The sequence below is a fragment of the Limulus polyphemus genome, unplaced genomic scaffold (assembly GCF_000517525.1).
Source record: "Limulus polyphemus unplaced genomic scaffold, Limulus_polyphemus-2.1.2 Scaffold1907, whole genome shotgun sequence".
In the NCBI taxonomy this organism is placed as follows: domain Eukaryota; kingdom Metazoa; phylum Arthropoda; class Merostomata; order Xiphosura; family Limulidae; genus Limulus; species Limulus polyphemus.
The window spans coordinates 132,055-145,305 of NW_013667517.1; the positions used below are offsets into that span (position 1 = coordinate 132,055).

A 13,251-nucleotide genomic window follows, 5' to 3' on the forward strand; every position below is an offset into this window, starting at 1 on the left:
CAGGCAGTTGCTGTCCATTTGAAACTTAGATTCATTATGAATACTCTGCCTAAACAACCTATCAAAGATTTTAGGAGTTTGTTTGAGTGAGACTTGAAAATGTAAACTTTTAGCAAGCAGTAAGGTGCTGGGAGCATCTAAGACAGTTGCTTTCTAGGAGGGCATGCTCCCCAGAAAAGCTTGCTTTTAATCAATGAAGCAAAGTGGTACAATCTGGTGCATTTTCCAGATTAGTGTGATGCTGAACTTGACCTCAATATCCAGTGGATAATCCAACTATAATGCAGTACAGAAAGCTGCTAATTTGATCAAAAGAAGATTTTTTTTTTCACTAATGTGTGTGAGCATAAGAATAGGCCAAGATGCTCGAGTCTTGCAATCAATAAGTGAGTGTTGGTAGTACTGAATTAATATAGCAGATTTCATTTTGCTTAACATTGCTACCAAATACGACATTTTCTGTATGATCAATTAATGACTTGAGGGTTAAAAAAATTATATATATATATAAGAAAAAGAAAGCCCATCTCTAGCAAATAATTCACCATTATCTGGAAAATTATGTCAAAGATCCAATTAGTCAACATATTGCTCTAAGAATGTTTGTTATTATCTCTATTTTAAGCCTCGATTCTGCCTAGTAATCCATTGCCACATTTAGCTTGAGGGAACACTGCCAAAAGGGCTAATTGTCTATTTCTATCCCTAAAGCTCTGATGGAGTTCTTTATACTTATTGAACAGGTCTTGTGATTTATAATTTCCAATATTATTTGTTCCTGTATGCACTACAGAAATGATAATGTTCCTTGATATCAGAAACTAAGCTGTCTGCACAGTCTGTTATGTTCTGTACCTTAGTACCTCATAAGCAAATTCTACTTCTAGTCTATCTATGCTTTCTACTACAAATGACTATTTGTATACTTGATGAGAAAGTTCCCCACTGAATAAACCTTTTGTTGTCTTATTCCTTAATAGCCAATGATTAAATGCATTAGAGAATGATATCTGAATGCTAACTGAACATGTTTCTTTAGCCTTAACTATTTTATTATTGCGCACTTTTGTAAACCCAGCACTTGCATTTTCATCCTCTCTATGAACAAAGTAATGTTTACTTTCACTTTATTTAGTTCTTCTCCTACTTCCAGTCTGCTGTTTTCCTCCCACTACACTTATAGCACAACTTTCCCAAATCTGTCTCCAACTTATCCTCAAGTAAACAAACTCTGCAAGTGAAAATGTGTTGTCTTTCTGGGCTTCCTGGAAGTCACAATCAAACTCATAATATTTGAACATTGCCCACTCCTGGTAACTGTTGCACTGTTGAATTATTCTACCCTAATTATGCATGAAATACCTCCAACCATATTGATGTTGACTATTTTTAATTTCGATTTCCAGAGCTAACAAATAATAATTGTATATATATATATAGAACTAGAATCAAGCTATTTAACATGACATTAAACATAAAAGTTAAGGACAACAAGGAACCTGTTGGTTCATCTAGGTCATCTCATTCACTAATTTAAACATAAAAACAACTCATAGCCAGCCCTTATCATTAAAATATTTATCAAACTTTCCATTAAATAAATGGCATCCATCAAATCTGAAGGCATCTCATTCCAAAAGCCAACCACCTTGTTAGAAACATAAAGCTGTCTTAGTTGAAGACGATTCTTACCCTGTAAAAATTTGTGTTCTGTAGTCCCACCATTCTCACTAAAAAGTATGAAAAAGATGAAGCATCAACACTATCATTTTCTTAAACAATTTTAAACTCCTCAGTTAGATCCCCTCTAACTTTTATTTTTCTCAATAGAAAAAATAATTTGGAGATCTTAAACTGTCCTCGTATGACAACCTTTTCATTTCAAGTATCATCTTAGTAGCCCTTTTCAAAATCCTTTCCAACAATTCAATGTCCTTTCTAAGGTAAGGTGTTCAAGACTGAACATAATACACCAAATTTGACCTAACCAGAGACCAATACAATGAAATTGTAACCTCTTTAGACATTATCAAATATTTCTGTAGATGAAACCTGTTGGATATATAAGACTGTTTAGTTTAAGAGCTATTATTTAGTTTATTTGGTGATTTAATATTAATGATTGTTTAGTTTTCATGACAGGAGTGTTGAAGGTTGATTGTTTTAGAAGTGTTACTTGTGACAAATTTCGTTACATAACTTGTATGAGTCATACATTGTGTATGCAGTTGATTGTTGTACTAGGCTTTAGTAATATTGTTGGGATCACATTACTTGAACCTTTGGTATTTTTCTTGCCAAGTGAGCATTGTTAAATCATAGCATCTCCTAGGTTGTAGAAAATTCCAGGCCTCAGTTGGGCAAGGTATATATGTGTGTGTGACTGAGAGAGAGCAAGTGAAATAAAGTAAAACTTTAGTCAAAAAAGTTAGAAAATGTGAAGTTAGCCAACGTGTGAGTGATTACTAATACAGGGCAATATTCTAAAGTAATTGAATCACCCTGTGTGGACTCTTGACAAGAAAAGAGAATTATTTTGAGTTTTAGATAAAACTGTGATTTTTTGTAGTGTAAAGAATTTTTTATACATACGTTTGAGTTGTTTTGAATATATTATTTTAAAGCAAGTGGATTGTGTGCTGTCTGTTTCTTGTCCAAATTTATCGCCAACAAGTCACAGACACCTACTGTAGAAGAATCCAAAGCCCACTCATATTTAAAACCCTGACAAAACCTAAAATCTTATTTGTACCATAGCACCAACACATTGCTTAGGTAGTAAAAGCTATCTGCCATTTATTATCCCAACTCGCCAAAGAATCAGAATTCTTTTGTAAAGCAGCAGCATCCTCCTCATAGCCATCAACACCCTAGACCTTAATATCATCAAATTTAAGTAACTTATTGATCAGTCCTTCATCTGTCTTATTGATGTAAATCAAAAAGAGCAAAGGTCATAACAATGAGCTTTGAGGTACTTCACTTATGTCAGTAATTCAGTTTGAGTGAACTCCTTTTATAACAATTCACTTGTCAGGTTTTTATGTAAGGATGGGCTGGAATCTACAGTAGGTGTATGTGACTTGTTGGTGATAAAATTCAAGAATAAACAAACAGCACACAGTACAGTTGTTTTAAAAGAATGTATATTAAAACAAGTCAAATGTATGTACAAATGTTTGTCACACAGTTAATTACCACAGTTGTATCCAGAGCTTTAAACAATTGTCTCTTTTTCATCAAAGTCCACACGTGTTGGTTCAGTTACTTCAGAATACAATTAACCAAACAAATTATTTCTTTTCTGTATTACAATACAGTTTGTGATAATTCACTTCAGAAATTGACACTATACACTCTCATGGCTAAACTCACAATCATGCAGTCTTGATCTTGCTATCTATCTAACTAACTTTGTCTAACTAACTCGAACTACATTTTGGACTCCTATTTATAGACTGACAAAGGCCTAGAATGCTCCACACTACATCATATTATGATGCAATAATATTCAATTGAAAGAACAAGAAAAACTTAAGAATTTTCTAGTAACATGATGTAATAATATAACAAACATCAATTCATTAACAGTTGAATTTCACAATGTATGATTTGGACACAGTTATGTAAACAAACCTGTGATAATTTATTGCTTCTAAAAATAACTAAATTTAACACTCGAGCTATACTTTAACCCTCTCTGCACGGGCATCCTTTACTGTGCATGTCACGAGGTTTATAGTGATTTACATTCAAAATTTAATTGAACTGTTTTTTTGTTTATGGTATATCAATTAGTATAGCAGAAAATTGTAGCTAATAATGCATATTTTAATAGTATACAAGTTTTGAGTTATTAATTATATAAGGCAATTTAAAAAAATCCTGAATTTCTCCTGGTGTAAGAAATGTGACATATTTTCTTTAGGCATCCCCTCCACTGTAATTTATTCATCATTCCTCCATCTTCATTATGTATGAAATTTAATGTAAATTACTCACTATAAAATTGTCATTGCTCAGGTAAACCATAATTTTATAGCCTTCAATCTTGTTTGGTTACAGAACCATCAAATAGAAAGTCAGACCCCTCTTGCTACACCCACCTGTCACATACTCTCTTTTAGGATTTGTTAATAGTTCTCTCTTATGTTTAATAATATATTATTTATAACAATAGAGAGCCAAGGTTTTCATCTATCAAATGATGTATTATATTACATTGTTTTCTGAACAGAGAATTGTCAGTTCCTATTTTAGTACAAGCTTTGTTCACATAGGAAACCCTTATTGACTAGCTTGGATGAATTTGTAATGGGTCTTGTCACATAGTTAGAAATCCAGAAAAATTGTTAAAGTTAAGGGACATTGTTTTCTTTTTGCATGTTATTATTTTATGTTCTTTGGTGCATTATTTAATTGAATAAAAATTATTTAGTGCATTACTACCATCAGTATATAAAAAGTAGGGTTAAGTGCCATCGATGGTCGACAACAACAAAAAAATCCAGGTAAGTACTTTATTATTTTGCTTTTCATGTGGATTCTTTATTTATTATTATAAAAGTAACTAAAATGAAAAATTGGAATCTCTTTAGGTTAGTTAAAGTTAGATTAGGTAAAATAAATAATAATATAATAAAAATGTTTTATGAGGCATGCATGCGAGCAACTCGTAGTAGCTCGTAGGTAATGTAATTCATTAGCTTAACATGAGCTCCATGTTCCCCAAGTGATCTACAACTTCTAATGGTGTGAATAGTAGTTAGACACAGTTCAAAGGGTATTAAAACAATAAAATTTAAGTGTAAATAATTGTATACTGTTATGAGTTTAAAGCTACTTAGGATAAATGAAGGTAGTTTCATGTTACAATTTGATATCATTCTTGAAAGAAAAAAAAGGCAATTTAGATTTATTTCATTTTTTTGGTTATTTGGTTGGTCAAATTGACCAACCTTGTATAGTTAGGGTAGAGAAAATAACAGATAAAATATAAAGTTTTACTGAAAACTAATGTATGAAATGTATCTAGCAAGTTATAAAGATTATGTAAATGAAATTTGAGATTTTGGAGATGAAGAAAAGTATTTTAAATCTTAACATGAAAATCACTTTGCACTCAGACTAGTAAAAAAAATATATCTTTATTCATGGAAAAATCTTTTTTTAGTTTATTAAAAAGACTTCACTAAAAATTTGATTTTTGTATGTGAAAGATTTATAATGTTTACTGAAATTCTGCCAACTTTTGTAAAGCTATACGTTCTATAATAAAAGCTAGTAGTATCAAAAATATAATGACTTTAAATGAGTAGAAAGTGGTCACATGGTCGGTCAATTTGAGAGCTAACCATGGTCACGTGAGTTAACCATTTAAATCATAACATTGCCTTAATTTAAACAGTTGTGGATGTCTAACAATATGCTCCTCTTCAAGAAAAATATTTATAATATTTTTTAATACTATATACAAAGACTGTTTTCAGTTCATGCGCAAAGTCTATTCATAGAGTCTGCAACAGCATTTGCAGGCTCCTTGATGTTTTCACTGCAGAACTAGTGGTTCTGGAGATACAATTCCCACCTCATGATCCTTGCACTGTCAATTTTGCACCTGGATGTATGCAAGGAGCTGATGGTCCATCTGGATGATGAACTCCTTTCTGTAGAGATAGTTCTGTAATTTCCAGATACTCTCATTCAATCACAGAGTAGTAGTTCTCACTTTTCAACAGCTTTTTACTGATGTACATTACAGGAAACAGTCCACTTCATGTTCTTGCAGAATACTGCTCCAGTTCCTATATCTGATGCATTGGCCTGAACAATGAATGGTTTATTGAAGTTTGGCATTTTAAGGATTGGTAGACTTCCTGACATGTTCTCCATCTTCTGGAATTTCATTTGCTGTGGTGCAGTGACTTCCTGTTGTATCCCACTAACCACAAGAAGGATCTAACCTGTTGCCTGGTTCTTGGAGCTGGTGCATCTTGTATGTGGGTCAGCTTCTCCTTTTTCATGACTATCTGTTGATTGCTCACCTTGTGTCCAACAGAGTCCAGCATAAGATAAACGATGTAGCACTTGGATGGTCTGATGGTCAGACCTGCTGCCCTCACTTGTCTGAACAGCTCTCTGAATGTCTTCAGGTGATCTTCCCATCTGGCTTTGTGGGTTACTATGTTGTTCACATAATGCTTGATGTTTATTAGATGCTTTTTGAACACTTAAGTACACCTTGTCCACACCTTTCCATTACCCAGATAAGTGACAACACACTCAGTTATAATAAAGAATTGATTACATGATAAAAGATGCTTCATATATTGTTTTAATTTTTCATTTCTTATGTTCACTCTTTCATTCCTATAGGTCGGAAGACCCTTGTGACACATTTTACTATTGATTGATGACACCTGGGACTGTACTTGTGTTAGGTTTTTTTCATAAGATAGATTTTTATTCAACTAATTGATTTTTATTTTGCTGTTTTGCTTACTAATTATGTCCACAGATATATTCATATTTGTTCTTATTTTCAGGTGAAATAAAAATGGAAAAGCAGTTACTCCAACTTGCTGAACAAAGAGATTTACAAGGGCTAGTTGGACATGCCCAGAATGTAGAGTTAACACAGGTGAACAAAAATAAATGATTGTTGAGTGAATAATAATTTTTCAAGATACTGTTACATGGGAAATTAACTAAACTCTATGACATGGAATCCAATATATCCATTTTCTGTTATGTGTAGTTGAAAAGGGCTGAAAAAATGTAGCTCATGTATAGTTTGATAGGGATTGATATTACTTTTAAATGTTATTTGTATAAGAATTCACCAGCATCTGTTTATATTTAGTTTCAATATACTGGTATTAGTTTCATGACATTTGTTAAATGTCATGCACTGTAGTGATGTATGTTGCCACAGTACATGTCATTTTAAGTGTTATTTTCTGTACAGTTCTGTGACAATTTGCTTAAAAGTTAAGAAATAGATTGCTAGTAAACTTCAGTCAGTATTTTATATAATATAATATTTTTTATATCACTGCTAGAAATAAACATAAGAATACCTTCATTTCACTTTAAAATGAACTATAACAACATTTTTTGCATAATTTGTTACCTCCTCTTCCAGTGATGTGTTAATTTTTATCTTAACATTTTATAAATTAAATAAGTATAAGAAAATATAAGGTTACAGATGGTTAATCAGCTCAATGAATTCACCTCTATGTGAAAAAAAAAAGAAAGATTTATATTTATTTTAATATAATTGAAAGACTCATTGACAACCATATATCTTGGCAAACAAAAGTCAAACTAACAGCAAATACTACACTCTTATGCAAATCGTCCCACAAATTTATAACCCTAACAAAATTCAATTTTCAAAGAAAAAATCTGCATCTTGACTTTCAGAACTTAAAATTTATTGTCCCTATTGTGAAAGTTTATATTTTCAGCTTTTTCATCCTACACTCGGGCAAAAACAACACAGATTATCCAAGGTTCTAATGATTTTAAACAACTAAATGAAGTTTGCCCTAAATATTTTGCAGTCTAAAGGAAAGAAGTCCAATATTGTAACAAACTTCTCTTCACAGATAAAGCAGGAAGGACCTTTTTATGACCTTTTTATATATCAAGTGAATCAAAACTGCATAGAGTGAGGTCTCACCAGAGTTTTTTTTATAAGGCTTACAATAATCATAATATTAAGTTCAAACTTCCTGTAAGTAGAACCAAGAACTAATTGGTTTTTCATTACAACTAAATATTCAGAAAAGAGTTAAGTATTTAAATTCTCACCATTTTATACAATATTAATGTTCTTCTCAACAGTAAGCAAGTCCTTTCCAAATTTCAACACTTCATCTGTGTAATTTTCAGTATTAGAACTTCAATGTTCTGGCTCACTACTGAGATTGATAAGGGCTTTTTAGATAAGCTTAAATGCAGACTTGTTTTTAAATAAACATTTTTGTTGTTGTTAAAGAGTTACAAAATTATAGAACGTTTGTCTGAGGTGTGGTTAGTTTAGTTTCTTTTGAAGTTTTGTTTGACAGGTAATAGGTAATTAAAGGCAGCTCAATTCAATATGTTGAGTTTACTTTAAAAAAGTAACTAGAAATATAATATTTTTTCTTTTTAATTATTTTTTTGATAAGATGTGACCTTAAAGGGCTACATTACTTTTTGCCATCTAAAATTTTGTTTATGAACTTAAATTAATATAAAGATGTTACTGGCCAAGAAGCTATCAAAGTCATTAATGTAAATAATATACAAAAGAGAACCTAAGATAGACTCATGAAGGACCTCACTGGTCACATCCTCCTAATTAAAAAAATTACCATTTATTATTCTGTATATAGATAGGCTATTGGTTTGGTATTCATTCTCTTTTGACATATGAAGGTCTCAAAAGGCTAAATAACTTAAACTTTAATATAACATGGTACACATTCTACATTTTTTCAGACATTTGTCTCATGGGAAAGTACACCAGATAATCATAAAGTAGACTTAGCATACTATTCTTACTGGTCCACCTGCAACTAGAAGCTTGATAGCTCATTCTCTGAAAGGCCAGTTAAAAGTGCTGATCAGAAATGATTTATTCTCTTCATGTTGACTTATTAATTTTGTCACTGACTCTTCTGTTCTTTAAGTTAACCATCTGATGGTGTTGCTGTTCGTGGCAGAAGTGGAGAATGATGTTGCTAACATGGCAGATGTTGTTTATGTTGCTGATATAAGAGGGACTGAAATTTTTTGATAGCTTGGAGAAACCAAATGTCAGGTTTTATGTATGAGCAGGATTCTTTACAGTAGGTGTCTGTGACTTTTTGACAATAAACAAACAGTACATAATCACTTGATTTAAGATAATATACTAAAACAAGTTAAAGGTGTATACAAATGTTCATTACACTATTGGTTATCACAGTTGTATTCAGAGTCTTAAAAAATTGTATCTTTTTTGTCAAAGTCCACAGAGTCTAGTTCAGTTTCTTTAGAACACAACTGACAAGACAAATTATTTCTTCTCTATTTTGTTACTACAATACAGTCTGTGACAATTTCACTTTAGCAATCACCACTATTTGTTTTTTATGGCTAAACTCATGATCACACAGTCTATAACTAACTATCTATCTATCTATCTTTTTGATGCATATTTATACCCTGCAGAGTTCTAAAATGTTCCACACACTACTAGATATTATGATGCAATAATACTAAAGTAAAACAAGAAAAACTCATGATGCAATAATATAACAATCACCAATTCATAACTATTGAACTACACAATGTATGATTCGTAAACAGTTACATAAACAAACTTGTAATAAAATATTGCTCCTAAAAAATAACTAAATTTAACACTCACATTAAACTTAAATTGAAACAGTTGTATATATCTAACACCAAATTACTGTGAACCTTTTATTGCTCAGAAAGGAAATGCTGCATGGATTTGGCTTGAGCATGTCAACTAAATGTTTATGTTGATGTTCAGTGAAGGACTGGATTGTGTTAGTGGTTGACTTGGGCATACCAAATTATTATTCTGTTGTGAATGTATTTTTGCTGGGGAAGAGTGATTATGGTGAAGAATGTAGTGTTTAAAAAATCCAATAAGTCTAAAACTATTGTCTTATGACAAACATAATTGACTATAATCGTGCTTCTCCAGCAAAAAGGTGTTCACACCAGATCAGTTGTTATTCTAACAAGTGACTTATATAAATAGAGTTCCAACCATTAATGTGTTTATTGTATTCCAGCCAACCTGATGTTCTCTAGTATTGAGTGAAATGCATTGTCAGCAATGTATATGGCATTCATGGTGAGGTTGAAATACTATTATATACTTTTCTTTTCTGAAAAATTCTAAGGGACTGAATAGAGAATATAGTGTTAAACGTACAGCAAGCCTAATACTATTGTCTTAATTACAAATATAATTGACTGTACCAAATTATTGTATTTGTTGCTTGAGTAGAAAAATATGAAGCTAATTGGTGTTTTATATATGTAATATTTGCTTGAGAAGCATTATGTAGCTAGGATAATATCACCATATTATAATGACAGATGTTATGATGCAGATTTTCAAACTTTTAAGAGAAGAACTCTACAAAGGACGATCTGCTGCAGTTACAGTAGTAAGAGCTTTATTTCAAGGTTAGTAAGTGGAAGGATGTCTTATTTTTAAAGAATTTGTACAATATTTATTATTTGAGCAACTGAAAAAGGAAAGGCTTTTCATATTTTATATCTAAGTACTTGTTCTAAATTCATTGTAATTTTATATATGTACAGCTTGTATTAAAAACAAATATGAAAAAAATTGTAACACTGCAAGATTTGTGCCATGGATCCTTTGGCAAGTTTACATAATATCTACACACTATAAGCAAGCTACCTACATAGATCAGAACTAAAGATATATATATTTATTAATGAGCATAGCTAATTAATGTTCAAATTATGTTATTCATAATGATTAAAGTGCATTGTTTCATCAGTTGGGTACATTCACTGTTAACAATTTTTCTGCCAAGCCAGCCTTATTATCATTCTTTAGATCCAGGTTTATCTTAGATTGCATTTAATTATTTATGTAAAATTGACATTACATTATATCAAGATCGAAAATTTTTAAAAGTTAAGCATATTATGATAGATTAAAATGATTTTGGTATTTTATGTCAAGTTTTAGAGCAAAGTTTGTTATATGCCAGTCTTCCAAGATGGACTGATTTGCATGCTATGCTATTCAGACAAAAATATATTTAGCTTGGACTATATTATTATATTCTAATAAAGATTTCAAAGAAGAAAGGACTTGTAGTTGTAAAATTATGTTATCAATTCAATACATTATGTTTTGTATCTGTTCTGTAAAAAAGATATTTAGATTTGGATCTAAAGGCTCTCAGTGTTGAAGTAAGCTGATAAGGATCTTGCGGTCTGTCTTTCTGTCTAAATGAAAAAAAGCGACAGTCTATTCTGCTCAGTCTTCATTTAACATTTCTGTGTTGTTTAGGCCTAACATTTTATACATTTGCTTCTCCAGTTCTGTGAAAAAATAATGCTTTAATGTTATACAATTGGAAAAGAAAATGGCATTAAAAATTTATTAAGCTCTATATACAGTCTGATATCTTTTAAAGTTAATAATCCATTCCCTAGGGTTTAAGTACTACAGCCAAAATATGGCCAGTACTGATACAAATGTTAAATTCATTTATGCTTTGTGAGACCTATCAATAGTTATTAATTTTTTTATAATTAAAAATATGTGGTATTTTATACCACTGTACTATTATTTTTGTACTTAAATACAATTGAATAGAAATTTTAATATAAATGTGTGAGCCTTTTAGAATTTATAGCAGGCCCTGGTGATTTTTGGTGAAGGGGTACCAAGGTAATTGATAATATTAACCTTAATGTCTGCTACTGTTTATATATGGTGTATAAAATAACATAAACTTCAAAACAGTAACCTAATAGAATAAATGGAATGTTGAAGGAAAATTATTTGTTATTAGGATTTGCTTCAAGTGATGATGGAAGTTATAAGAAGAGATTTGAGACCTATAAGTTTGTCCTGAATATAGTGCAGAAAACTGAGCTTCAGCAACATATAGCATCTGAATTAGTTGGACTGTTATTATTAGAGGTAAAATATTTGATTTTGTTATAATAATCAGCTTTTAATTTACAAACCTTACTTCTTTTAATTAATTTAATTAATTAACACTGCTGTGTTATAAAATTATATTAAAGCTGTTAATACTTGTGCAACAGTTTCCCCAGTTTCTTTATAAAACAGTTATAAAATGACCCAAAATATTTAACTCATCATGCTGAATGATACATTGAGTCACAGAATGTGTTGTAAAATGGCAGTGATGTATTCTGTGTTATCCTGCACCTTAATGCATCATTTATCAACTATTTCCAATTATCAGATACCATAATATACATATATATATATATATATATAATTTATTTTACCAAAAAAGTAGCAGCTCATGTAAATTTCATAACTTTGTTTCAATTGAATATGACCTCCACATGCAGCAATAACAGTTTTTTTTGGGTATCACATTCTTAATCACACCCCTATAAAAGTAATTAGCTTGATGCAGTTTTGAAATATAAGTGCATCATAATTCTTTTTTTTTTTTCATTCCAGTCTGTATCAATGAGCTGGTGAGAGCTAAAACTGTTTGAATCTGCAGTTTTCAGCAAGTCATTTTATACTGATATTTTTCACTAGTATAAAATTAGTCTCTCAGGCTTTGAATTCAAATACAGTGATTGAGAGTTGAAAGTTTCTGTTAAGAAGAAAATTACAATTGAAGTTTAAAAGAAATATAACATGTATTTTCAAGTTTTTAATACAAGATGTACAAGCATTATGAGTAAAACTGAAGTTAGACTTTAAATAACACTGAATTATATCTGAGAAAAAATTTAAAAGTGTACAAGGATAGTGTTTAATAAAACCTGAGAATGCTAAGTTTAATATTTTTCAAATTTATAATCAGTGTCACCCAGTAATGTTTATTTTTGATAAAAAGGGAAGGACTTTATGAATTCCATTACATGCTATTTAGTTTGTTTAACATGCCTGTTGATTTTGAGAAATTGCTGAAGCTTAATCCTAGGGGAATGCAACAGGAGATTTGACTCATCTACGTGGATGACATAGTAGTTTGGCTGCATATTTCAGGTCACAGCTGGAAATCTGAGAATGATATTCCAGTGAGTAAAGGATGCAGGCTTGAAATTGAAACTAGGAAAGTGTGCTTTCATGAAAATTGCAGAAGTGGAGTGTCTTATTCTTACAACAGGTAAGAATGGAGTGCCTTCTGATCCTGCTAACATCACAGTAGTGAAGGGCTGGCCCAAATGTTGGACTATGAAAACTCCATAGCTTTCAAGGCTTCATGATGTATTATTGATCGTTTGTGGCCAGGGCTTGAGTTGTGTAAAGTTATCAAGAAGAACTCATTTTCACAGCCTCTATGAGGCGGGGGTTCTGGGGGCTGCCAGAGATCCATGGAATCTCGAAGGTTTGATGTACAATGAAGTAGGCCTGCATAAATGATATGAATTGGTAAGATTGTGATATTTTATCTTTAAATTTATATATGTCCTTGGAGATTCTACAACAGGAATGTTTCTATAAAAATTGATATAGCTAACTAATTTGTTGTT

General features: G+C 31.1%; 1 protein-coding gene across 1 annotated transcript in view; it reads left to right on the forward strand.

Annotated features, from left to right (window-relative positions):
- Positions 1-13,251, forward strand: part of LOC106465320 (Fanconi anemia group I protein-like) — a gene marked incomplete at its 3' end in the record, with an annotated part of 94,637 nt that overhangs the window by 3,021 nt on the left and 78,365 nt on the right. Inside the window, exons 3-5 of the mRNA XM_013925530.2 lie at positions 6,546-6,640; positions 10,125-10,200; positions 11,574-11,704. Coding sequence (XP_013780984.2) covers positions 6,557-6,640; positions 10,125-10,200; positions 11,574-11,704 — 291 coding nt within the window. The remainder of the gene's footprint in view (positions 1-6,545; positions 6,641-10,124; positions 10,201-11,573; positions 11,705-13,251) is intronic.